Source organism: Pezoporus occidentalis, unplaced genomic scaffold, assembly GCF_034315485.1.
Source record: "Pezoporus occidentalis ecotype Australia unplaced genomic scaffold, CSIRO_AGI_Poc_V1 ctg68, whole genome shotgun sequence".
NCBI lineage: Eukaryota > Metazoa > Chordata > Aves > Psittaciformes > Psittacidae > Pezoporus > Pezoporus occidentalis.
Genome location: NW_026916030.1, coordinates 2257078 through 2283846, shown reverse-complemented (window position 1 = coordinate 2283846; position 26769 = coordinate 2257078). Strand labels below are relative to the sequence as shown.

The 26769-nt window shown below is 45.1% G+C and overlaps 2 protein-coding genes and 1 long non-coding RNA gene across 4 annotated transcripts; 2 read left to right on the top strand and 1 right to left on the bottom strand.

Annotated features, from left to right (window-relative positions):
• Positions 1 to 71: 71 nt before the first annotated feature.
• Positions 72 to 14968, bottom strand: MORN5 (MORN repeat containing 5). 2 transcript variants are annotated; one of them, XM_062641390.1, is made up of 6 exons: positions 14881 to 14968; positions 14663 to 14810; positions 14231 to 14342; positions 13238 to 13369; positions 1420 to 1535; positions 72 to 644 (listed from the first exon to the last, which is right to left on the bottom strand). In XM_062641390.1, the coding sequence occupies exons 1-5, from the start codon at positions 14925 to 14927 to the stop codon at positions 1456 to 1458; spliced, it is 519 nt and encodes a 172-aa protein (XP_062497374.1). In that variant the 5' UTR covers positions 14928 to 14968; the 3' UTR covers positions 72 to 644; positions 1420 to 1455. The 2 variants fall into 2 exon arrangements, with proteins under 2 accessions (XP_062497374.1, XP_062497375.1); XM_062641391.1 differs by lacking the exons at positions 72 to 644; positions 1420 to 1535 and adding an exon at positions 8238 to 8557.
• Positions 8496 to 14402, top strand: LOC134175422 (uncharacterized). The gene is made up of 2 exons (XR_009969007.1): positions 8496 to 11618; positions 11717 to 14402. It is a non-coding gene; the product is annotated as an uncharacterized LOC134175422 (long non-coding RNA).
• Positions 14969 to 14982: 14 nt separating the features above from the next.
• On the top strand, positions 14983 to 17220 carry NDUFA8 (NADH:ubiquinone oxidoreductase subunit A8). The gene is made up of 4 exons (XM_062641389.1): positions 14983 to 15135; positions 15233 to 15396; positions 16351 to 16516; positions 16973 to 17220. Exons 1-4 carry the CDS (start codon positions 15085 to 15087, stop codon positions 17108 to 17110), a joined length of 519 nt encoding a protein of 172 aa, XP_062497373.1. The 5' UTR covers positions 14983 to 15084; the 3' UTR covers positions 17111 to 17220.
• The last annotated feature ends 9549 nt before the right edge of the window (positions 17221 to 26769 follow it).

The window sequence follows — 26769 nt, the reverse complement described above, 5'->3', positions numbered from 1 at the left end:
CTGGAAGCAATTCAGCTTGTGCAGTTTTAGAGCTAATTATGTGTATGGAAAATACTCAACTGTACCAAGAATGTAAGAAATCCTCTAATTTATTCAATACATTGTTTCACAACATATTTCACACTGACTGTTGCCACTGAACCAAACCTTATCTCAGGTCATTTGCATTCATCTCCTGTCTGTAGATTAAAAAAGAAAAAAACCCCACAAATAAAATGAAACTCATTCTCATTTTCTTAGTTTATTCAGTAATTGCCAAATGGGTTCTGGTGCAGCGATGCAGACTCCACGGACTAAACTTTTCCAGTTGCTATTTCAAAACCTTTTGCAGAAACAAATCCAATGAAGATAGCCAGTGAAGGCTTTTCACTCGAGTTTAATGCGGTAACTAAATAAGGCGAGGGTCTGAAAGTGGAATGGTTTACAGTTTTATTACCAGTTCTTTTTGGTTTTGGCTCATGCTGGTTAACCCCAATACCCGAGCTAAAGGTGCTTACACAACTTCTTAGTAGGGATGGGGGAGTGGGAACCAATCCTGCACTACTATCAGTGATACATCTGTAGGATGCCAACTATAGACACGTCAGTTTTATCTCATCTGCCAATCATTTTGTTGTAGCATGTTGCAATTCTGCATGTCTTGGCTACAATGGTTAAACAAGAAATTTCTCTGAATGAGTGGACAGTCAAGACTAATATTTATTTTAAAAGAAGTAAAACTAAATTGTAAGCACTTTTTTGTAAAACCAATGTCTGTTTTGTTACATACTTTTAATGTTGTGCTTTGTAAATGTCTTATTTGTGTAATAAATAAAGTTAATGCAAGTAGAAGTGCTGGCACTTACATCCAGAAAATGATGTAATTCCATTTTATTTTTTTTTAAATACTTTCTGGCTTACTAATCAAGCAGCAACCCACCCAGTTTTCCTCTTTTATTATTTTGTTAAACTCTGGCTTCAGGAGAGTTCAACAAATGTTCGTAGTAAATGGATATAATTTCCTAGTTAGCAAACCAGTCATTAAAGAATACCTCTGGTGTACATTATTACAATGATCAATCAATATCCAAGTACTGAGCAAAAAGAGAGGAAAGGAATTCACCAGGACAGCTAACTAAAATCTGGGGAAATAATGTTGATTAAGATGGATTTGAATGACTTCAACACTGAATCCAGGCACACTCTTTAACAAATTGTTTTCAGGCTTAATAAGGTTTATATATACTACACTACATGCAGGAATATTAGTGTGAGTACAGTCTGCTTTTTTTCCATGGATTTTTCTCAGCATGACTGATTAAATGATTATTTCCAGTTTTGTTTGTGCTGACAAAGATGACAGAAAGATTATATCCCTGTGGAGGGAAAGGGGGAGACAAATCCACGAGGACAAAGGAGATTTATTGTGAATCAGATTACCTGCTTGGGAATATTGTCAGCTAGCAAAAACTGTTTTCATGGTTTTGGTTGATGCTCACTTGTCTCATCCCAAGCTTGTCGGCAGGTCTGAATGATCCATTCATGCTCCTCATTATCTAAAATGGAGATAAAGAGAATGTCAGATATCACCATGTCAGATCTGCTCTTTGCAGCAGTAGGGCCCAGCTCCAACAATTTTTTTCTTGTGAAATAAATCCATTTTTAGCCATTGGCATCTCTTAGAACCCATTGCTTTATTTCTCTAAAATATGGTGTGCTGTTGTGTTGGAATTTGTCAAGGCAGGAGGTACTGGATCTATGGCAATGACTCAGGTTGTTTGTCTGATATGAATAGCTTGGGTGAAACTGAGATTTACATGAGTAGATTGGATTTTGGGGTATTTTGGCTGGAGATGTGCAGGAGATGTGTTGAAACTATCAGAAATGAAGATACACATGCTTTAAATACCATGTCTGTGTTGCTTGTCAGTTTATGAAAGGTGATGGTGAAGTCAAACCCTTGGTTTTCCAGCTTTTCTTTCAATGCTGTTTTGACATGTACTTCATGACAGGTATCGATAAGCGGATACAGTGGCTGATAGATGTATGTTAGACCATCTTCTGTGTCCCTTGTTAGTATTCATGGCTGTCATGTTTATTGTCAGAGCATAATGACAGTGTGGGAAGAGAAAAAAAAAATCAAAGACAATGTAGACAAGAACAAGTGTCCAGCAAAGTCTGAACAGAAATTTTGTGTATGATTACAAGTAATAACTTGGTACATGTTAAGTTGTGGCTTTTAAATCCAGAGATTTAAGCATTCTGCAGCCTTTCATTTTGTGTCTGTGTAGGAGAAAAGAGATTTGTGTAGCAGACCAGGAAAAACAAAACTTCAAAAGCCTTCAAAAACCAAATCAAAGCATTACTTAAAACAACACCTGTATTCATTTTTACATAAATGAAATATGTTAGAGCTGCTTCTTGTGTGTACCACTGTCTTAACAAATTCATATCAACTGCTTGTGATGCATGTCCCTAACCTGCTTCCATCTAAATTTTAAGGGGTTTGTAGAAGCCCTTATTACCTGAAAGAACAGAATGATTGCAATAAGGATGGAGCCAAGGGGTTTGTAACTCTGGTACTGTGGGCATTGCTTGCCATAGTGCATAATCTCCTTTATTTACACAGTGCCCTGCACTGAGCACCCTGCTTAGGTAGGTCCAAAAAGATGGAGCAAGAAGCATGTTGCTTGTAAGGAGTCACATTTTCATGGAGATCTTTTGACTGTGCAGTTGTACCTTTATGTTAAAGCGACACAGGAGCATTTGAAATGCAAATGGTAGAAGGGTTCTGGGAATGAAGTTGTGCTATTGAAGAAGTGAAAGTCCATAGAAGAGCATGTGATAAATTAGGTCTGATGCACAAATCCTTAAGTTTAGAGGTTAATCTCATTGGTTGCAGTGGGGTTTGAATCAAGTCAGCTTGGTCTTGGCTTTTTTGATTCCTTTTTGTTCTTCATGCTACCCTCCCCTTTCTCTCATTCCTGAGTTGAGTGCATGCCTTTGCTTCTCGTGAGGTGCTGCTCACAGGCAGCTCTCCTGGCATCCTGGTGAAAGCAGCCTGTGCCAAAGCATTTATCCCTTGTCTGAATGGCAGCACTTCTCTGCCACCCTTGACAAGCAGTAAGCAGAAAGGTTGGTAAATCAGAGGAGGTTTTCCCTAAGTGCCTGCTCTCCAGTTTGCTCTTTGCATGCAGCCACTGGTTTCCAGACAAAGTGCTTGCTTGTGCCGACTGACCCTCTTCTCATTCCCCACTCAAGGATGCTGGCTTGCAAGAGCTGGGTTTGGTGCTGAGCGCCCACCTTTTGAGCAGCACCCCAGAGACTGTGAACGGGTTGGAGAATGCACTTGTGCTGCCATTGTTCCAGCAGCTCAGCCTGTAGGCTTGCTTTAATGACTGAAAAATGGTCACCATTCAGATAGAATAGTCAAGTTCAGCTCTTTCTGTGTTTCACTGACATGATCTCTTTTTTTATTCCCTATTCCAAAGAATCAATGGGTCCATGACAAAATACCCTGTTAATGGCACATTTCTTATTTGGGTGAAATAAGAGAGGAAATAAATGCTGATAAATATGCTAAAAGAGAAATTAAAAGGACGAGCACTGAGGCTTAGAGACCACGCAATCGTTACAGAGGCAGAGATTCCACAGAGGGCTGCAGCGGGAATGCAAATGTGGTCCTTAAGCTTCCTTAAAACAACATCAAAGCCATAATCAATGTGCTGGCTTTTGTTCTATGCACTAGGTGTTCCAGCTTTGTAACAACGTGATCACATGAGCCTCGGCTATAATAGATACTGTCCAGCCTGGGAAGCGCTGTGATTTTAGCTGGAATCACCTTAACTAAAAAAATAGTTTATCTGCAAGATAAAAAAATAGTTTATCTTGCATAGAATTGCATGAAAATGAAACTTTTGTCTATTTCTGCCATGGTGGAGGAATAAACAAAACTGACACAATGCCATAAATCACTACTTTCTACTTGTATTTGGGTACAGATATATGTGGCTCACCTGAGTACTAGAAATAATCAGCCCTGCCTTCCTAACGACAACTCTACTTAGCTGAGTGAGCATCAAGGGTATAAGCACTAAGAAAGGTAGGTGCTAACTTGGCTTCATATCCCTGGTTTGCCCAGAGTGTTCCCTCCTGCACTTTCATGGTCTCCTAGGCAAGCACACAAGTCAGGTTGCTCTAAGGATTTTAGCCTCCCCAGACACATCCCAAAACATCGTGGTTCATGCAGTGATCTGATCCCATGCAAATTAAATCCATGTTCATAAGCACTGCTTAACTTGCATGTGGCGTAATCAGATGCAAGAACTGAATGAGCTGTATGAATATCAACTTTGTATGAAAAGGGAAAATAGATGCAATGAGTCAATATCCCCCCAAAAACCAACCTAGAGCAAATCCCTAGAGCTGCCATCCAACCTGGCATCCCGTGTGACTGGTCCTTGCTCTAGGTGAAGGGAAATCAAAGAATTGATCCAGCATAGCGAGAACCACAAACCCAGAGATGAGAGTGGCTCCAGGGCTGGCTATGTGAGAAGAGGCAGGGAAATATTAGAATGTAAAGAGTTAAGCTATGGTAAAACATACTTTTGCTACACTAAAGAAGACTGGTTGATAATTACTGTAGTTTTAGGGCTATTTGAATCAGTGCAGCTGCAACCTCTTCAGTAGTAACCCCTGAAACAAGACAAACTGGGTTTATTGTACTGAACAAGTCTTAAAGCTCCTCCCTGATTGTTAGTAATTGGCAGCAATGGACTTAACAGCCTCTTGACTACCCTTTTTACACTCTACCTGACTGTGCAGCTAACAATTTAAATCACAGATGCCGATCCTTCTTTGTGGCAGCTGCTTGTTAACAACATGTTCCTCTTTTTCTGTCACTGGCTGCTTCCATAACCCTGCAACACCAGGGTTAGATTGGAGAATCACATTTCATCAATATTTAAAATGGAATTAAACCTTGAAGTTTGATTAATGCTACCAGATAGCGAGTTGTAATTACTATTTTGCAAATTGCAATTGTTTGAATATGTTAATATGATTGTCTGAGCACATCTTCACCTTCACGAGTAATTTTCCCTTTAAAAAAGATTTGGGGAAAAAAAATAAAGAATACGAACTCTTTAATCAGTGGTAAATTATCCCCCTGTGCACAATTAGGTGCTATGGGGTACTTCATGTTGTGTGCTGAATTCTGTGTCAGTGTATTTATCTTTCAAAGTTTACCCATTTATAGAGATTTTCCTCGGTAGAATAAACACCCATGGAACAGACTTTGCTGAAACAGGACTAAACCATGGTGGTATTTGAAGGTAAAGAAGAGAAAGCTTTATCTGAAAATGTTATTGCAATCTGGTGTATCCCTGTTCAGTAAATGTTATTTCTTCCAAAGTTAGTGAAATATTAATTATTATAATCACATATCATTGGAATCTTGAAACAGTGAGAGATCTGCACAGATGAGCTGTTGGAATACATGTGAGTATTGACTGGTTCTTCTGAACTGTTTTCTTGTGTCTCAGTCTAAACCAAGTCAGTTTTCTAGCACCCACAAAAATACACTTTGAATATTGTGGGTCAGATCCTCAGCCCAAACTGGGAGAGCTTCTCTTTTATTTCTGTGATTGATTCAGGCTGCTTTGAGCAGGGAGAGACATATGGAGCCAACCCTAGTAGCCACCTCCATGACTGACCCCCAGTCATCAGCCCACAGCAGATGACAGCCAGTGGTGCAAGTCCTGCTGACCTTCTGCTGGACACTGTCTATGCAGTCAGCAGGTCAGTGTGGCTGGAGTCTCTTCAGGCAAATAAGACCCAACGAAATCTGTTGGTCACACTGTGTCCCTGCCAGTAGCTCACTTCAAAATCTTCTTACCAAATAATTGCTTTGCAAGTTCCTTCCTTGTTTTGGTTGGCTTTAGGGGAAACTCCAAATGCCAGCCGAGTCCAAACAGGTGTCTGTCAAACACGCTGTAATGTGTATTCCATAGTGAGCCCAAACTGCAGCCCACTTAAATCAGCGGATTTCTGCTCAGCGTCTCAACAAAATGAAACTACTTGTCTGGTTTTCAATGTTCAGTCTAAAAGTAGTGGCAGAAGAGACTTCCCCAACTGCACAGTCCAGATTTATCTCTCAGATGGGATTAGAAACAGCTGAAAATCCAGGGTGGGCTCGCTTCAGGGTGCTTCCAAGGGATGGCTTGAAAATACACTGTAATTTAGGTGCATTTAATCTTCCTATATTGAATGCATATTGCAAAGTTCAGAATTACTTGCTTCTAGCTATTGCATTTCTGTGTTGCTTATGGAAACCTCAGCTGTGACAGACCCCTTAGGACTGCATGTTTAGGTGTCTGCCATGATGCAGAGTGGAGACTATCAGCAAACAGCAGTATTGTCATATAGGCTTCTGGATTTGCCCTCTTAACTAGTTCTTTCCCAGGAAACCACCTAGAGGTGCATAGGAAGATGTGCTGCATTGAAATTGGAATACTTGGTGGCTTGCACAGAGAAAAAGCCTTCATTGTTCACCTTAAAATCCTTGTCTGGCTCTGTGTTAGGTCTTTGTACCCCACTTTGTAGCTGTATGTGCTCCTAGTGTCTTAAAGGCTTTGTCTACACTGAAGAGCTGATGCACGCCCTAATTCACTCCAAAATTCAGATCCTTGGATCCCTACTCTGCCCAAAGGCAAGTTGGGACCAGATGGAGTAGGCATCGTCCCTTCCTTCACCCTTGCTTTTGTTAAAGGCCATGTGAGCAAGAAGGGAAGTAGATGTGCCCTGGTATGTGCCTCCCCTGGGACAATCAGAGGCTGGCAGCTCCGGCGTACCCTGAGGACACGGCTGTGTGGTAAGAGCAGCTTTCCATGACTATGGTTTGCAAGAGGGTGTGTTTACAATAGACAATCCTTGAACAAGAGCTGGGTTTCCTTTCTGTTTGCAGAGGGCCCAGTGCACGCAGACCATTGTAAACAACAATATCATTTAATTCTTTCGCATGCCTGACTCCTCCCATCACCCGCGGTGCAGTTTATCATGTTCTTCCACTACACAATTACAATCACATGTGACAGCATCTCAGCCATGGATTCTGCCTGGCACACCCCTTCCATTTCCACTGTCCCCTCCGGGTCCCTAGCACCACTTTCCTTACTGCACCTGACCCCACCAACATCAAGGCTGGCAAGAAAATGGAAAATGTGTTTTCAATTAACCTTTGCTTCCACCCACAAATTCGCACCCTTCCATTTACTTTTAATTACTGTGATTCCAAAATGGCCCCCAAATGAACTTTCCATCTCTTGTAAAACTTGTTTTCACATGAACTGTATAGCGCCTATAAGACTTGTGCATAACCTATTTAATGGATTCACAATAGGATGGCAAGCACGCAAACAAAGTTGTTATTCTTGGCATGCCACAATTTGGAACTGAAACTTTCAGAGTTTTCAAAGTGATATGTATTTTAAGACCAGGAAACCACAAGGAACAGTATATCTGCAAAAGCTATAGCTACTGAAACCACTGTAGTAACTTACATCATGATGCACCTATTAAAATTATCCATGTTGGCTATAGTCTTGGCCATAAATTGTATTGGTTCATAATCTGTTTTACTGAATTGAGTGTATTTTATGTTAAAACACGTAAGCCAAATGGTTACATGGATGAGAAATCCCCAACTCTGTCACCTGAGCAGACTTTGATTTGCAATGGTATTCAAAATGTGCCCGATCTTAACACATTCCTATATAAAAATATAAGAAAAGAGCATATGATGGGTAGGAGAATTGGTCCAACATTTTAAAAAGTGTTTAGGGAAGAGTAACGATAGACATGGAGCTTCTCGTAGGAGTCTGGGATCTTCCCTTTCTGTTAAGTAGGCACAATTTCCTTATGCCATCTTTCACTTCACTGACACATACTCATGTATTTGCCTTGCCCACTCAGCAGTCCTCAGTTTGATACTTTCTCATGTTCTGCCTCTTCTCCTCCTAAGATTTGCCTCTTGAACTGATTTAGTTGTTGAGCATTGGAGAAGATTTAGGTCCAAAGTGCTCACATCAGGATAAAAGCTGACTAAAATACAGGAAGAGATAGATGAGCAACACTTGGAGCTCCACGGGAAAGAGCTATAATACAGTTTCTGACCTTCCTCTTAATGTCATATTTTTCAAATCTTCTATCATAGAAGCAGTGAGCATGGAAAGCAAGTGTCAGAAAAATGGAATTGTGGGAATGTGGGGAAAACCCTATGTCCTGGGACTAGACACAAGAGAAAAAAGACTATGGAAGATGGAGGAGACAAGAGCAAAAGGTGAATTTGTTTGCGCATGTGTAGAGCCTTGTGGGCAAACAAAACAAGCTGAGTGCCATGGCATAGAGAGAAAGTGTTTTTTGCAGTGGTATTTTGGAGGAATCTAAGAGGCCAGCAAGAGGAGTTAGCAGTAAAAAGGACCAGCACTCCTGCTGATGCAAGAAAAGCAAAGGACTACTCACATTCATATGCTCTACTGTGTAAATGGAGAGTAGTATTGGCTTTCCATTTTACAAAACCCTGTATTGAGAAATAAGTTTGTCAGCCCAAGTAAAGAGGAAAAGATCAATGGATTGCAATAAACAGCATTTAACATAAAAATGAGTGAAATTTACAATTCGGTTAACTTGTGAAATGTTAAAAAAAATCAGCAAACAATGGACACAATTTGTTTTGTTCAGAGCCCAGAGGTAGAGACCAAATCCTCTAAATTAATTTCTGCAAAAGCTGGGGTTTTTTTCCAAACAGGTCTGGATCCTATTCGTTGTAGAATATACTGATTACCAACTATTTTTAAGAGCTTTACACAAACATTATTTCTTTTGTTGTGTGAAATGCAGAATCAGCCATCTGGCAAATGCCCCAGAGCTAAAATCTTTTACACGACATATAATTCAAAATGATTAAATATACAACAGAAAATAGCTATAGCATTGCACTTAAAATAGCATGAACTTTTACTGCCGATCAAAACTGATTTCTTTAGCTTAACAAGTATCCAAAGAACAATTATTTGAAGAGCTTTTAAGAGTTTCAATATGTAGGAACTAAGCCTCATCTAAATTCAGTATCTTAAGTCAAATAAAAAAGAAACAAATGTACAAAAGATTAAATGGTCCTGCGTTATAAGTAGACATTTAAATCTATGGGAAGCTAAATTCATTTGAACAAAAATACTATATTCCCTCTGTATGTGTATTGCTGGGGCTTTCCTCTCCATTGCTAAGGGTATCTGCCAAAACAACTCTCACATTCTTAGGCAATGACTAGGGACTAGCCTGGAATCAGACTGTTCATCCACTCCCTCCATCATCAGAATGGGCAATTTCAAAGAAGAACAGGGAATAAAGCTCCGTGCATGATCCCTGAGTGCAGTCAATCTTTTTTTCCTGCACCACAGTCGACTTTAAGTTAAACTTGCTGTCTTTTTTCCAGAAATACTCCAGGCCTGAAAAATTGCCAGCTCCTCATCCCACACCCAATTCTGCAGTAGTTTATGAGAAAGAGCAAGCAAACATCTGCATGTGTTTGGGGTACATAAGGGTAGGTACAGAAATATTACCCTGCGTAATTATTGAGTGGTTATGGCTCTGTTTCTCAGCTACATTTTTCAGACAAGTCAAAGTCTACATCTCCCCAAAGCAATTGGTGCAAGTCAGATCTGAGTTGTGAGACAAAAATAAGGGCTAAATGTAGGTTTTTCTCATGGATTTGCATACTTGGATAAACCTGAAATGGATGAATACATCGCCGCCAACTCTCAAGAACATTTTGCTTCTAAATTCTTTCAGACCAAGCATGAGAACCTTCATCCCAAGGTAACAATGTGAGGCAATTGTAAGTCTGTGATTGCTCAGGCTTCGAATTGAAATGGCTTTGCAACCTTGCCTGTGGAGTTGGGTCAGCCTCAACCAAGGAACCTCAGACGTTCTAATCCCAGACTTTTCTAAACTGTAATAAAATAATGTTCTTGAATCTTGACCTTTTCAGCTCATAATGATTCCCGAAGCAGCAGGATTTTTCCTGCTGCTTTTTACAAGACTTTCAGGCTTGAAGAAATCCTAAACTGATTGCTGGCTCGTTTGGGATTGCAGCAACACCAAAACCTCTCCTCTGTGTAAAATACTTGTCCTGGTTCTCTGGGCCTAATCCTGCTCTTAGTAACATGCATGTTAATTCAGTTACCTGACTGAGCTTTTAGGGTAACAGCAGGCTTTGTGTCTTCCTGATCTTGATGTTATATGAAGAGATGCATATATTTCAGGAGGAAATACTGACTGAAGTATAGAAAGATTCCCTATGCACCGTACACACATTAATTAAACCTGAAGATGGAATATGAAAATAGTAGCCCAAATATTCTCCTATTAGAAAGAGCAAAAGCATATTTTATATTATTTAACTCATTCTTTCGAATGAGTTAACCACAGGAGAAATAAGGCAATTTTCATCAGAAGCATCTTTGCTTTTCATCAAAGGAGAGATGACCCAGGCAATCTCCTATAACCTTTTCCATCTCAGTATGACAAAATTTCTCTTTCTGATGGTATTTTCTCTTTGAAAGCTATGGGCTTCTCTGATGTTTGGAAGTCCTAAAACCTGAATGTCACAGATTTTCTTGTACCTCCCTGCTTTGCATTAAACATAACCTCATATATTTTCTACTTTCAGTGGAAAATTGGGACATCTTCCCATCTTTCTATTGACCAAACTCTGTTACAAAGGTGCCAGGAGTCCTATTTCTGGAAAAGAAATAAAGAAGTAATATTCCTAGTGAAACAGGAGTCTAGGCCCAGTATCTGTTCAAAATAAACAAGGTATCTCCTTACAAATGAGCATTCACATTCTTATTTATGTGTCCAATTTTGCGTACTCCGCAATACTGGAAGGAAAGAAAAGATGGAAGAACACATGGAGAATGGAGAGAAATTTGAGCATCCCTGAGGAAACAGAGGTTTAGGGACGGGGCAATAACTGCAAGATTGTGATGAGATTTTGGAAAACTTTGCTAGATAAAAACGTAGAACAAAACTGTTGCTGTCATTTCGTTCCCTGGGCCTGATTATGTTTTCATGATAGGCCTTTGCACTGCTTTAACTGCAAGAGCTCTTTCAGTAAATGAGTATCAGACCTCCATGCTAGTGAAACGCAAGGCTTGCCAAATTTGTCGGGAGCCTCTGTGGCACTCTCCATCCACTCATCTTGACAAAGAAGTGGTGGAAGCAAACTCAGTAGTTTCAAATGGCGTCTGTTTTCTTCTCTTCTGGAATGGTACCTGGATGCTGCCAGTTTGGAGGCAAGTCAGTGCCAAGGCTCTACGTGGAGCTCTTCCTCGCCCTCCTTCACAAACAGCCAAGAAACAATCAGAAACCGCTTCATAATAGGGCCAGGGTGAAAGGTGAGAACTGGAGTAGTCTGAAAGCCTGCTGCCAGACCTGAGGAAGATAGTGTCATTTTGGTAAACCTGTCAAGCTGTTGTAAGAACTTCCTGAATGCTTCCTACCATCTGCTTTTGATGCTTTCAAGACTTGGCTGGAAGCCTGGAGGTTTTCCTGCTCCTTCCTGCCCAACCTATAATGGAGTAATTCTGGATCTGTTCCCTGTCATCCCAGCCTCTTCCTCAGTTTCTTCTGCTTACAGCTGGGGTTTTTTAACTATATTTTTTTCTCTTCACTGCAGTGGCCTTGTGCCCTGAATCATCTCTCCTGGGGCGGTCAGAGTTCCTCTGATGTTGAACAAGTGCCGGGTGTTTCAATTGTGTTCATGCTCTTGAGAGGAAGGGTCTGGCCTCCACGACACATTCCTTCTTCACACTCACATCAACACAAAGTTTAACTTTGTGTACAGGGCTCTCAATGGAACGGCCACACAAAGCACATCTCCAACGACTCCGTCAGACTGCACGCTGCGCCGCTGGGCTCAGTGAATATTGATGGATATAAATTGTAGGGTCTGAGATAAATGTCGTGAAGGACAATGAGTTCAAAGAACAGATTAAAAAACAATAAATTGAATTCCAAGGCGTTCCCTCCTGTACTAATCTGTGTAGGTTCCTGTGTTTTTGGAAAGCATGTTGCTTATCTTCCTCATCAGTAGGCCCACAGCATTCCGGTATTTTGGATCAATGCCATTTGTAATAATCTAGATCAGTTTTTATTCAACGTTTATAAAACAGGCCATGTATCACAGGGTATATTTTATAGCAGATGGTATCTTCAATTCATTTAACCCCCCCCCTTCACTTCCCTCCTCCAATATCACAGTGCATACTTATAAGAGCTCTTCAAAGTAGAGCTGAGCAGAATTCTCTTCAACAAATAGTAAATTTGCTGAAAAATGGCATTTCCAAGCAACAAAACTGTTAAACTGTGGCACAGTGAAAAATGAGATGTTTTGACTTCTAGAAAAAATGGGTCTTGCAATTTAAACATTTTTGGGGAAAAGAAGTGGGGTGAGGAGTTGTTTTCAGAAATAATTTCTATTAAAAAAGAAGGTGATGAACTCCAGGGTTAAATAGCCAGAACACAAATGTTTGTTTCAGGTCAAGTTACATTTTCTGAGTTATCCCAGTGTCAACTGTTTTGGGGTCTTCTGTGTGGTTTTAATTCGAAGAGATTCTCTTTTGGCTTGATGAGGACTAATTTTTCCCAAGGATTATTAATTTGGGGACTCTGTCCATGAGACCCAGTATTCGCCAGACTTTACTCAAAACACAGCTCTTCAAGGAAGTTTCCTTGGGAAAGCCCTTTGGGGCTATTTCACCATAGCCCTAAGGCTCATTTCAATAAAATGGGCTATTCTAACATGCAGAGATAACCACATGCTTAAGCACTTTGCTGGTTCACAACAGTTTATTAGCTTTCAGGATCAATGATGTACACCTTACAACCACTCCCTTACTTGAGATCGTAATGGAAGAGGTTGAAAATCTTCTGAGATTCACATACCAAACAGTCATAAAATATATTTATTCATATCTGCTTGGGAATACCTCATTGTAATTTTGCAGACCATGATTTATACAACTCTGGGGATGCACATGTAGCTGACAAAAGTAAATAGGTAAAAATATTTTAGTTCAGTGATAACAGAACCAAATCATGGACTTTTTTATGTTGTAGCTTAGCTTTACTCATGCATCCTAGAAGCCATGGCAAGTAAACTCATCTTAGTTTACCTTGCAAAAGACGTTAATCATACCTGCGTTTCTCAGAAACCTGAATTTGTAGTCGACAACAACTCTGGTTTCAGGATTATAGAATCCATCACCACAGTCGTAACAGCCTTTGGGGATTTCTGGGGGAGGATCCAGATTTGTAAGCTGAGAAATATCTGGAAAAAGTAAAAAGAAGAAGAAAGGGTTTGCTTTATTCTGCTTTTATTTTTCCCCTTCCTTTTTCATTTGTGCCTTTTGGTCAAGATAACCAACACTGATCTCTGCGCCATTTGCTGCAACAATTATGCAGTCACCTTACAATAACCTTTAGAAAACATTTTGCCAATTTTGCATAGGGAGAAAATAAAGATGGAAAACTGCATGCAGCAAAAGTGCGTGATAAAATGGTATCACTAAGCTAACAGCAACAGATATGACCCCAAACTCCAAACCGGGGCCAGGAGAGTTGTGCTGGCCGCAGAGAACTACATGTAATCACTAAAATATTCTATGTATAAGGAAGAGTATTTTATGCATTACGTTACAAATTTTACTCACTTGGTCCTTATAAATCTCTTCACCTTCTGACTACAGAAAGATAGTAATATTCTGAGTGTCTTTGGCAAAAAATAGACTGTACAGAAATGCTGATTTTGGTATCTACTATACAGCTACGTGGGACAGATGCATTCAAGCTTTATTTGATGTCCTGGATGTGAACTAGGTGCTTTTGTTCAACTTGTCTGTATTGAAAACCCACTGCTAATACAGTGAAGGTGAAATGTATAAAGGGGTTAATAGATGTAGATAACAAAGCCCTGTCCTGTGGGTCATTGCTGCAGAGGAGACCACGCTGCGGGCGCAGTGCTGCATCCTGCACCGCATGGAAGGTTCTGGCAGCGTCATACAGTCGGGTCCTGAAATTAGCCAGAGCGTTTCTGCTCCATGTTACTCATGTAGCCGAATTAATCTTTCTTAAGCAAAGTTGTTAGTTTAATTCCTTCCAGACTCTTAGGATCGCAAACGCAACTCAGTACCTGGTTCTATGAGACCAGAGCAGATTTCTGTGTAAAATCTTCTGTCGTAGCCATCACAGTAATGCCATTTTTTATCTCTGTATTCGAGACCATCTGCAAAAGTGTATTTCCCCTGCAAAACACGTTCAAGCACTGAGTTAATAAACATGATGGATGGATGGAGCACAAACACCACCAGTCTTCCCGCTGCCAAAACTGTGCCTTAGCCGAGTGCACGGGTCAGCTGGGGTTTAAGGAGCGCTGGGGGCTGCCTCTGCCTGCCCACCAGCAGCCTCCCCTCGCACCTTTGAGTGCCAGAGGCCACCGAGGGGTGAAAAAAAAAATCAGCATGGTTCAGAAATCCGCTTATTTCACCCCAAAACCTCCCCATGCAGCGGGGCCGCTCCCCACCAGTGCTCCCCCTCGGGATGGGCCGAGGTGCCCTCGGGGTACCTGCGTGGGCACCCCGCGGTGCCAGACCGCCCGGTACACGCCGCCGTTGGGGAACAGCAGCTCTCCCTCGCCGTCAAACATCCCGTCCTTGAGCGTCCCCCGGTACTCGGTGCCCGTGGGCAGCGTGTAGCTGCCCGGTCCCTCCATCCTGGAACACAGACGGTGGTTGCGGAGGCCGGGCCGGGCAGCCCCGCTGCCCCGCTGCCCGCCGGCCCTACCTGCCGCGCACGGTGGCCCCGGTGTACCGCCCGTCAGACACCTCCATGGCGGCCCGGCCCGGCCCGGCCCGGCCCCGCCGCGCGGTCACCACGGCAACGCCGCCGCCAACGGGGCTCCGCCCCCCCCGTAGCCTCCGCGCATGCGGTGCATGCGCAGTGCCGGCCGGGCGCTGAGGGGAGCTCAAGGAGAGCGGCGCCGCCGCCATGCCCGGCGTCCTGCGGGTGCCCTCGCTGGAGGAGCTCGATGTGCAGGAGGTGAGTGACCGGGGACCCGGCCCTGCTCTCCCCATCCCCGGTGCCGGGCAGCGCGGCGGGGTCGGCCGGCGCCCATTGCCGCTCTGCCCCGCCGTAGGTGAAAGTCAGCTCGGCCGTGCTGAAGGCCGCGGCCCACCACTACGGCTCGCAGTGCGACCGCCCCAACAAGGAGTTCATGCTGTGCCGCTGGGAGGAGAAGGACCCGCGGAAGTGCCTGCAGGAGGGGCGGGAGGTGAACCGGTGCGCGCTCGAGTTCTTCAGGTGAGCCAGCCCGGCCAGGCCTCCCCTCTGCCCCGAAGGTGAAGGCGTTTCGGGGGCTCCCCCGCTGTAGTGCGTCCTTGTCAGGCTTCGTTACTTGAGCAGCTGTTTAATGCGAAGTGCCATTCCCATCACAGCCTTTAAAGTCTCTGTTCTTGCCTTTCAAGCTCTAACTCTTGGGTAAATAAGCCCTGTCTGTTTTATTTAGTTATACATTAATTTATCCTTTAACATTAAGCTCTGTGGCTTCAGTTCTAGAGTAAGCGGGCTAGGTTTCTGTTAGGTTAGCAGTGGAAGGTGGGGAGGTGACGGAAGTCTTGCTGCTCCTGCACCTTCCAGCTGTACTGTGACATCCAGGAAACTGACCAAAGCTTTGAGTTGTCTGCCTTCTGTTTCACAGGTGAACTACTGTGAGAGCTTGAGCGCATGCCCCATTTGCCTCTTCTGACCAAGCATGTAAATCTAAGGCTTGTGTCAGTATCACATTCTTATGTTGCCAGTAAAAGGCCTGGTTGAATTAACTTAAAGTGTGTCCACTTCCAGTGTAGCAGCTGGTAATCAGAAATGCCTGTTCTAAGCATGTTTTTCTTGAGTTAAGACATCAAATTAATTTGGAAGCATTAGAGCATTGTAGAATGTGCCCTTTATTTGGCAAGACAGGGATGTCATATGGAAAAGCTGCGTACGTTTACTTAGCAAGAATAGTACTTTCTATTAGAATACAAGAATAACTAGTTAAATTATTGCTGTCTCCAGTTGTAGCTACAGTGACATGAATTTTACTGGTAGTGGTATGAAGTTCTGTTTAATGATGCTTCGAATGCTGACTTCCCGGAAGAGTTTAAATGTTCCTGAGAACTTAAAAAAAAAAGCCAAGTTGAGGTTTGAATGAGTAAGAGAAAAGCATTAAAACTCTAATATTTGCAGACTGTTTTCTTTCTCTGTGGTCTCTTGCAGGAAGATCAAGGCACACTGTGCAGAGCCATTTACTGAGTACTGGACGTGCATTGACTACACCAACCTGCAGGAGCTCCGGCGGTGCCGGAAGCAGCAGGCAGTGTTTGATGACTGTGTGCTGGAGAAGTTGGGCTGGGTGAGACCTGATCTGGGACAGCTCTCTAAGGTAACTTCACACCTTTTTGATAGCCAGGTTCTTCTCTCCATTCTTAGAGACACAGGTCTCCAGCTCTTCTCCCAGCTAGAAGGTGATTTCAGGAGCCTGACACTGGATTTAATAGAAGTCAAGACACTGTTGGCATTCTCCAGGATTGCCTTCCCAGAAGACTTGCACTTTACTTGGACAATGACAGTCTTGCTTTTTTCTTTTCCTGGCACAAAGACCTTTACTTCAGGAGTGAAGCTCACACGCATGTACAACTGCTCTGTAGTTATGAGTGAAATGCCCCTCACCTCCCTTTATATAGAAGTAGTCTGGAGATAGGAGCTCTCATCAGATCAACAGTATGTCCTTAGTGGTGTTTGGTACTTCTTGGTAGTCCTTTCTTTAACTTCTGACTCGGTCCAGCTTTTCTAGTTAATGCCATGAGAAGCTGTATCATTTCTTCTTTGTTCTTTCCAGGTTACAAAAGTGAAGACAGACCGTCCTTTGCCTGAGAATCCCTATCACTCTAGACCTAGACCAGAGCCAAATCCACCCATTGAAGGAGACCTGAAGCCCTCTCCGTTTGGCAGTCGGCTCTTTTTCTGGTCCTGGTAAAGTGGGCAGACTATGCTGTAGCTAAAGTGCAAAGATGTATTGCTTGCAAATGTAAATTGTCCAGTGCACCTTGGGTATAACTTTAATGATTAAAGAACCCCAAACTGTTACGTGGCTCAGTTGACTTCTTTAAACATACTCGCACATCGCAGCAACTAAAAAATGTATTCTCCTGTTCTGCACAGTGCTCTCTGCAGTTGTATAGCCCTTTGGAACCTCTTAGTAATGTTGATTGCTTGGTAGTGACTACCAGGCTTGTCTGAGATGTGTATAAATGTAGCCTGTCTTTGACTACTGCCTCAGTCAATCAAAAACTGAGGCTTTACTTATTGAGAACACTGCTACTTGGGTCAAGGAAGCTTTGAGAACAAGCAAGGTGTTAATGTCTTTCCTCAGTCTCACAACTGATAATTACACATTCCTTTCCAAGGGACTCTTCCTGTGTAGGTTTAACCTAAAATCTGTCTTGGAACAAGGGTTTAGTTGAATCTGTGGCTTTTGCTATGTATGAGGTGAGTACTGTTTCTGACAAAGGTTCTTCTACTTACAGATACTCATTTCTCATGCAGTTAGTTTAGTGCCTTCATTTTATTGGGGAACAAGCTACTTAGAGAAATCACACTAAATTTTCAACACCTTCAAGTAAAAAATACCTCCTAAAGCATCTTCCTATCCCATGAAGGAGTGTAAGAAGGTGGCTTGTCTTCTGTCTCGAGGCCCTCACTTGAGGGGTGTGCGTCAGATCCTTCACTGGGATACTCTCTTTGATAGAGAAGTAAACCAGTTCTTTCCTAGATATTGTAGAAAATAGAAACTAAGAGTCATGTTTCATAGGAAGCAGATCTAGTCTTTTGTCCACTCTTACCCCATAGCAAGAGCCTGATTGCAAAGGTCAGAAGAAAGGAAATGAACTTGTTTTCACAAAGCCATGTGCAGTTTTGCATGCACCATGGCAGACTTGTGTAGCCTGAACCACAACAAAGACTTGAATAGTGCTTTGCTCCTGGAGTAGCCTACTGTTACTAGGATCTGAAGACTTACCATGTCCTTGTTTGGGGGAGGATTAAACTGTAATGGGGCTGTAGCTGCAGCATATGTTTCTGATCCATGGAGCTGGAGGGAAAATTGTATAACATTTATCTAAAAATAGCTCATGCCCTATGTGGCTCATGGGTTCTTGCTGTTCTCTGCTTGGGTATGTTAAACTGAAGCTCAAAGCAGGTGCTATGGCATACATGTTTGCATTTTAATGTAGGTATCATGCTGTCTTTGCAGCTCTTCTAAACCTGGGAGATGGTGTGCACCTTTGCAGTTTGTCCTTGCAGATCACTGCCAGCATTTCAGAGCAGCCACGTCTTGCTGAGGAAAGATAACCCCTTTTCTGCAGAGATTGAAATTAGGACAAGCTTGAGGTCTAATTACATTCAGCTGAGTGAGTGAAATGAGGTTTGGTCGAGTAGAGGATAAATTGTTCTGGGATGTTAACACGTGTCACATCTGATCTTTTGTTGCTGACCCACTCCAATAGTTAGGCAACCTCGCAGAAAGACTTTTTAGATGTTACTTACCATGTTTTGCTAATAACTTACTATTGTCAGCATAACGTATGAAACACTGCACTGCTGAACATCTGCTTTTGAATAAACAGGCATGGGCATTCCAGTAGTCAGCCCCTAATCATAATTAAAGAGTATTTTCCCCATTAAATCGCTTCTGAAAAGAATGACATGCATAAATAGGGGGGCAATTTTTTACAAGAGCCTTTTACAAACCCCGCCCTTAAGTTGGCTAGTAATGTAAGCGAAAAAGCCCAAACCCCAGTGATTTATGCTGCAGCCTCAAAGGTTTAAGACTGTTCATCTGTTTCATGACAGCTGAATCTACTGCCTCTTGGGTCAGAGTGGTTGATCCAGTGACGATGCACTGACCACGTTTCAAAGTCAGAATTAACCATCTGCTTGCCTAGATTCCAGTTTCAAGCAGGAGTGGGCAGGTGGATGTACAAAAGAGAACAGCAGAGGAGGACAATGAAGTGATAAAGTCAAGCAGAATTCAGCTGTGCTGTGAGCACTTCTTTCCTTAACCTCTCCAAGACAATCGCTTCTTGTCTTTATCTCATAGCTAAATCTCTGCAAGGAAGTGTTGCCAGAGGTTTGGTTTTGGGTGCTTTGGACAGTGCCTGTGTGCAGCCATTTCTGTTCAGAACCGTTGTGTGGCTTTACTCAAATGTAGATGCCCCCTTTGGAGCTGTAATGTTTTCTTGGAAACTTCAGAACAAGTGAATGTCAAGATTGAGTAAAAACCATAAAAGTGGTTTTGAGGAATGTATCTTGACATGTTTTTGGCAGATGGAGAGCAGATGCGTACAGATTCAACGCAGATATTTTGCTGGCAAGGGGAGAAGTGTTATTTGTTATGTTGTAGGCTCTTCCCTCTGCCAGAGCTTCTAATCACATGTGTCAAATTAACAAAACGTTGAGCCAGTGTCGTCGTAGCCTGAAACACCTTGACTTAGATGAGGCAGAACCTGCTCTGCTCTTTCGGATTGTGGATGGGAAGAGTAAAATCCTGGTGTCATTTCTAACCTCTGAGGTAGCAGCATGCATTTCTGGAGCAGCAAAGTTGCGTGGCTCTAGCACAGCAGCGTTCTTCTCAAGAGAAAGTGCCCCTCCAAGCCATCTGGCAGTTTAACATGCCCTGATCTCAAATGGTCCTGCTTAGCTCCCAAGGCAGAAGGGCTGGAGAGGGTGCATTGTTAGCCAAAAAGGCCAGGAGTGCAACAGCAGCTCCCCCTCTACTTGTAGCCACCAAATCTGGCTTTATAATGATTATATTACTGGTTTTATAATGATTATTACTGGTTTTATTTAGCTCTCTGAGTTTCATAATTCTGTTGCATGTCATGTTATGCTATTATCATCCCTAGGATGACTTCTAGGAGTCAGTTCAGGTGTGAGCCTTTCCAGCATTTGGAAGCTGAGACTGGCTCAGCAAAAACCATTCATGGACTCCTCTTCCTCTGCTTTCAGTTGCAATATGGTTCTACAATGGAGAAGTAATTTCCCCCATTCATAAGCAAAGAAAAACCTGTATCTTTATAGCAAAGATTCATAATTCTATAGAACCTTTGCCTCAGAACAAGGATACTGCTACAAAGCTACGGAAGAAACTTGGAGCTCAGGCTGTGTAAAATCCTTTTGAAAGCGTGCTGTGTACTCCTGCATGAGAAGAGTTTGGAAACTAGAATCCATCTGGGTATTAAGAGGAGATTTAAGACTCCCTCTTGTGGCTGCATTAAGCTGATCTTGGGCATCTGTGTGAAGATTTTACCCTCCTGAAAGTGCAAAGGCTATTTCAGTATTTCTGATAGAAACTTGATCAGGTCTTTTGTCTTTGCTACAAAATTCAGTTGAATATTGTCTCAACTTGAATTTTCCTACTAAAAAAAAACCTCTTGAACGGAGGATGAAGTGAGAAGAGGAAGAAAAATGGGTTGAAAATGTTCTGATCACCTCAGTCACATTTGGTGTGACTTAAGGAAGTTAAGGTAGAGCCAGAGTAGGTGGAGGTGGTTGGAAAAACCTGGTGTAAATGGTATTTGCTCTTCTGAATCCAGAATGGATGCATCCCTGGTGCCACAGAGGATGGGATGGTTCTGAATCGGCCAGTGCTAGCAGTGTGTGACAGGCAAACATGGGGAGCTGGTTAATTGCAATATTTAATCTCATGTAAAAGCACATTATTTCTCTTTATTAGGAATAGACACGACTTTACCAAATGGTCTTAATAACGTAACCCTGTGATTCTGCTAATAATTTTATGGTTTTCATGTGAGCCCTTCTAGCTGGAGACGATTTAAATCTAGGACACCTCCTGCACAGTCGAGTGTGGTACAAATAGTACTTTGGCAAAGGGAGGAGATCTGAGAAAACACAGAACAGCAAACTAGAGGCAAGAAGTCTGCAGTGCTATTTTGGATATTAAGGCAGTAAATCAGCCCTGCAAGCAGAAGCAGATGCTGACCCCAGACCCCCTCTCAGACCCCAGAGGCAGGTCAGCAACAAGCTCACTTGGCAGTATGGGGGTTACTCCTGGTTTTGGTTTCTTTCTGCTTCAACAGCAAGTTCCTCCAGTCCCTCACACGTGTTGCAAAAGCTCTGGCAAGCCTAAAGCATGCATGGGTCCAGGTTCCTCGTGTGTGTGATGTCTGTGCTTGACGAGAGCAATGCAGCAAGAGCAGGCAGGAAGGGGAGCTGCATTGCCTGTGTCTGTCACAGGGCTGGGACAGAAGCAGAAGCTGCTGGAACATGAACAGTCGGTACCTGACCGGATCCAGGAATAAGGGCTCAAAGGAAATAAATGAGAGCATTTGATAAGGTAGAAGCTCTCCTGTCTTGCCTGCATCCCAAATCATCTCACCATCGCTGCTGCCCTCCCTGCCTGCAGAATAGCTTAGATCACGTTTGTCTATTGCAGGTGCCTGAACAAAAGGATTCCAACCTGTGTGCTCCTGTGCTCTTGGCTGGGCTGGCAAATGCAGATGGCTCCAGTGAGCGCTTTGCTCACGCTGTGGTCTGCAGCATAAAATGGCAAGAAATGGCTTTTGCTGTTTTGGTAGGGTTTGAGTTAATTTCTCCCTTCTCACCAGGGGAAATGAGGGCTGGGAAGAACAGCCATGCCTGTTGCTTTGTTATGCTCGGCTTTGGCTCCGACTCTGGCACCAAGAAAGGAAGTAAAATACAGGGAAGAGGAGCTTTATAAAAGAGCTATGGGTCTGCTCCCAAGTTGATAGGTTAAACTGTACAGAACACTGGCTCTGAGGCATTGCTCTCATATTTGTAAAATCAGCATGGCAGCTCTGTCAAGGGCTATGAGTCACCCTGAGTTAGAAGTAGTAGCACAGCCTTCTGCTTCCACGCGAACAGGAGTGAGTGGCTTTAATGGACTCAGAATTACCCCTTTGGTTAGAGCACCGGCTGACCTCTGCTTTGTTCTCCTGCCTCCCATTTACAGCTGTGCTGAGAGTGGAACCTCTCCCATCCCTGGGAGAAAAGGACTGGATGGAGCCCTTAAAAGTGAATCACATCGATCGCAACCATCTCCCTCCCCATCACCGCTCCTGTCACCGGCCTCCAGCTCTCCCCATCCATCTCCTATGCCAGAGCTCTGCCCCGCTGCTCCTTCGGGATACTGTCAGGTGTGGCCCGTCTTGGCTTGGGCTGTCAGGAAGCCGCTGACAGCAGGGCTGACCCTGGCCATGTGCACGCAGCGGGAGGCTCTGCCTGTCCCCAGGCGAGGCCTCAGGCGCTCGTGGCAAGCCTGTGCTCCAGGCTAAACAGAGGAAGGTGAGGGTCAGCAGCAGAGAGCTCTGCCCAAGGCTCAGGAAGCACATTTTGGCAGAGGAAAGAAATACAATACAAGCAGGGAGGGAAACTCAACTTCCATCCAACCCCCTCCAAGAAGCTTTTGGCTTCCCTACAGCTGCTGGAGTTTTTACTATCAGTTATTGGGCTTTTTATTGTTACAGGCTTTCATGTGTTTGTTTTCTGTCTTTTACACCAGTGTGTTGTAAACGGGAGAGAATGGAGCAATACAGGAGTAGCACAGACCAGAGGGTAGAGCCCTGCACTGGGGTACAGGCAACCCGGCTTCCCTTTCCTGCCTGTCACTATCTCATTGTGTGGCCTTGGGGCATGTCACTTCCCTCTGTGCCCCGGCTCCTCGGTGCGATGCGGTGGTTCCACCCAACAGAGCACTCTGCTTGTTTACTCATCTTTGTCCTTGTGAGGAGCATTAGAGGAGTCTTAGGGGAAGCCCTGCATGGCCATGGCAGGCACAGCCCCGTCGCTCCAGGGGAGCTGCAGACCAAGTGCTGCTCTCCTTCCCCAGTGCAAGCAATGGGAGAGGAGTGTTGGCTCCATCACCCTGCCCTTGTTGCTGCCTGCTCTTTGAAATGCTTTCCTGTACAGACTGCCCGCAGTAAGCACATCAGCAGGCAGACAGCTCTGTGATGGGAAAGGCAGCTGTACATCTCGCTGTCTGCAGGACGGAAGGTGAGAAGTGTCACTCCAAGCAGTCCTGGATGGATATTTCCCAATTCCAGCCAGCACGGGACACTCCTGTCTTTCACTGCAGCAGTAGCAGTGCCATCACCGTGTACAGGGAGCCGAGGAGCAAGGGAGCTGGTTACAGGAGCAAGAGTCCCTGAAACATATGCACTACCAGTGCAGTCTTGTCCTTGCAAACCCCGCTCTGCTCAGCAGGCCGAGCGCTGTCAGAGCAGCACTGAATCGAAGCGATTCTTTTCCTCTCCCGTTGGCCTGCAAGGAAATCTTTTTCCATTTACTATAAAACATGGTCCTTAATAGTGCTGAAGTGTTCTACATATTTTAAATAAACATGAGTGGATTTGAGCCCAGGAGGACATGAAAGAATGCAGCGTTTGCGGGGTACCGGCCCGGCACACATGTCAGCAATTTGGCTGCCTTGTGTACTTTGGCTTTTAAAAAAGCATTTAAAAGTAAACAAATGAAGAAAAATCTGGCAGCTGGATTTCAACGTAAATTGCTTTCAGCTGATATACCCCGTTTCCAGCTTGCTTGGGTAGTATCAAGCCATACGCATCCAGCAAGAAGAGAGAGCGGCCAAGGAGAAGGAGCGGGGGTGGGAGAGAGAACAAAAGCAGGGAAGTTCTGTGGGTTTAATTCTTCCATTTCCTTCCTTTGCACCGAACACTCCCTGCCTGTCACTGCCCTCGTGTCAGACAGGCAGGTTAATGCTTCAGACAGCAAGCTGTGCTCCGACTTCTCTTGGCCTCTGTTCTGCCGGGCTCTGCTTCCCTTCCATCAGGCCTGAGGATGGGATGGGCGTAGCATCAAAGCAGCATCCTTAGGATGGTGTCAGTTGGTAGAGCTGAGCTTTACGCTCATCTATGACCTGGGGTAGCTCTTGGGCTGCTCCATCAAGCCCTCATCCCTGCTGCTGCCCACCGATGGGGAGAGCCCCTTCCCACAGCCCCACATGGCCCCAGACACCACCAAGAAGAACCCGTTCCTCGAGGGGCCGGTGCAGGCAGGGGCTGGCAGCCTGGGGAGGGCATCACCTGCCGCCGGCGGAGGGAAACGGCAGAGATAAGAGAGCCATTAAAGAAGCTGGGGCTGTGGCAGGGCCCCGCTCCTCCGGAAGGGCCTGGAGCATCCCTCGAAGGAGGGGTCCCAGCTCATGCTGACAGATGACACCGAGGTCCCAGGCTGGACAAAGGGGGAGGTTGTTGAGGTCATGCTTTGGCTCAGCCTTGGGCTCCTTCTGCTTTGACTCGCATTTCCTCAAGTTTATACAACTTTGTGCGGGTTGGCTCAGTGGAAAGGGCAGAGGAAACTGGTGGGTCCCAAATGCTGGAGGTGTGGGGCCGGGGCAGGGCTGCTCCGAGCCCTCCCTGCACACAGGGAAATGTGCCCAGGGCTGTGAGCTGTGCCCCAGGGGTGCGATGCTGCGGGCCGGGCTGCCCGGGCCTCAGCACCACTGCAGAGCCCAACGGGCCTGAGCAGAGCACAGAAAGCCCTGGGGCAGCCACAGTGTGAGCACAGTGGTTCGTATCCCTGTGGGAGAGTGTGAATAGCCAGTGGGACCTGCAATGCCTGCCTGCATGGGGAGCCATGGCCACGCTGCAGGCAATGCCGTGGTGCCAGGCATATAGTGCTCCTTGAGCACCCATGAGCTGGGGAAGAAGGCAGGCAGCAGCAGAGGAGATGGTGTCTCTGCACCTTGCTATGAGAGCCAGCCATGCCTGTGGCTGCGGACATGGCTCTGTGTGGTGCTCTAGGTGATGCTCTGTGTGACGCCCTATGAGATGCTCCATGTGATGCTCTATGTGATGCTCTGTGTGATGCTCTATGTGATGCTCTGTGTGATGCTCTATGTCATGCTCTGTGTGATGCTCTATGTGATGCTCTATGTGATGCTCTGTGTGATGCTCTATGTGATGCTCTGTGTGATGCTCTATGTGATGCTCTATGTGATGCTCTATGTGATGCTCTGTGTGATGCTCTATGTGATGCTCTATGTGATGCTCTATGTGATGCTCTGTGTGATGCTCTATGTATGCTCTGTGTGATGCTCTATGTGATGCTCTATGTGATGCTCTATGTGATCCTCTGTGTGATGCTCTATGTGATGCTCTATGTGATGCTCTATGTGATGCTCTGTGTGATGCTCTGTGTGATGCTCTATGTGATGCTCTGTGTGATGCTCTATGAGATGCTCTGTGTGATGCTCTATGTGATGCTCTATGTGATGCTCTGTGTGATGCTCTGTGCGATGCTCTGTGCGATGTGGTTCAAGGGAGCGATTAGCTGGAATGATCCCCTCTGCTGGCTTCTCTCCTCCCTGTAACTCATCAGATGAGCGCCTTTTCCTGGCACAGGACAGAACCTCTCAGCTCCTGGCAGTGCAGAGGTGCTGCCAGCTGTAAGGCAATGGGTGAGCAGTGGGAATGCAGCCGGGCCTCAGGCAGTGTCCTCGGCACACGCTGCAGAGATGGAAGCCAGCGGCGCTGTGCCTGTGCTCCATCATTATCCCTTGGCACGGGAGGGCCCTGGCACTGGTGTCGGGAGCTGGCAGCACCCACACGCACCTGCCAGCACCAGTGAGCTCACCGGCAGTTGCTTGGCTCTCATTATTGTGGCAGAAAGGCATTTTGGGGCTCTTCCCCCTCCGACACCCACCTGGGCTGCAGCACCTGCCCCAGCTGCTGGGAGCATTGGGAGCAGCTTCTCCCTTCATCAGATTGAGATGAGGGTGCTGAGGCGCTGGCACAGGGTGCCCAGAGAAGCTGTGGCTGCCCCATCCCTGGCAGTGTTCAAGGCCAGGTTGGACACAAGCTGCTCCAGTGGAAGGGGTTCCTGCCCGTGGCAGGGGTTGGGACTGGATGAGCTTTAAGGTCCCTTCAACCCAAACCATTCCATGACTCTTTAATCTTCTGTTTAAGACAGGCAATTGGATCCTGGCTGGTCCCTTGGGGTAGCTGGGGGGCTGCTGAGCTTTGCTCCATCAGGGGATGCAGGTCTGCACCCTCAGGTCACACCAGCATTTAGTCACTGCCTGGGTGTTGGTTTTTGGAAGTGAAGCAGCCGAACAGGGCCCCCACCTTGTCTCTCCTGAGCTGCAGGGTGCTGGGAATGTCTGGGAATGTCTGGGAATGCTGCCCCTGCAGTGGTGCTCCCTGGCGACACCTTATTTGCCCCCTTCACACAGGGTTTGTGCTCTCCCTGCCTGGCTTTCGCTGCCTGCTCTGCCTGAAGCAAAACGTGGAGGTTCACATCCACCTTCACATCCTCCATACCAGGGGGTTGTGTTTGGTCCCAAAACGCCAATGGGCAAAGACAGCTGTGGTGGGTGAATGGGGGAAATCTGGCACTGAGGTGGGGTTGATGTGAGTAAGTGTGAGCACCTCCGGCTGATCCACCCGCTCCGGGTCCTTTACCGAGGGCAGAGGTCAGACAAATACATCTTGAGCAGCCAAGGGCTTGATGCTTCTCCTCCTGGTGGGTTTCACCCAGGATTTGGTCCAGGGACATCACTGCGGAAGGTACCAGGGTGCCTGGACACAGGCAGCTTCCCATGGGAACAGGGAAGGGGTGGCAGAGGGGAACGGCCCCAGG

Excerpts from the sequence above, each read along its gene's own strand:
- MORN5 (XM_062641390.1), bottom strand. The coding sequence starts at position 14,927 with ATGGAGGTGTCTGACGGGCGGTACACCGGGGCCACCGTGCGCGGCAG. Across the intron at positions 13,370-14,230 it reads CTCTGGTCTCATAGAACCAG|ATATTTCTCAGCTTACAAAT; the intron begins GTACTGAGTTGC and ends TACTTTTTCCAG. Across the intron at positions 1,536-13,237 it reads CAGGTTTCTGAGAAACGCAG|ATAATGAGGAGCATGAATGG; the intron begins GTATGATTAACG and ends TCTCCATTTTAG.
- NDUFA8 (XM_062641389.1), top strand. The coding sequence starts at position 15,085 with ATGCCCGGCGTCCTGCGGGTGCCCTCGCTGGAGGAGCTCGATGTGCAG. Across the intron at positions 15,136-15,232 it reads AGGAGCTCGATGTGCAGGAG|GTGAAAGTCAGCTCGGCCGT; the intron begins GTGAGTGACCGG and ends GCCCCGCCGTAG. Across the intron at positions 16,517-16,972 it reads ATCTGGGACAGCTCTCTAAG|GTTACAAAAGTGAAGACAGA; the intron begins GTAACTTCACAC and ends TGTTCTTTCCAG.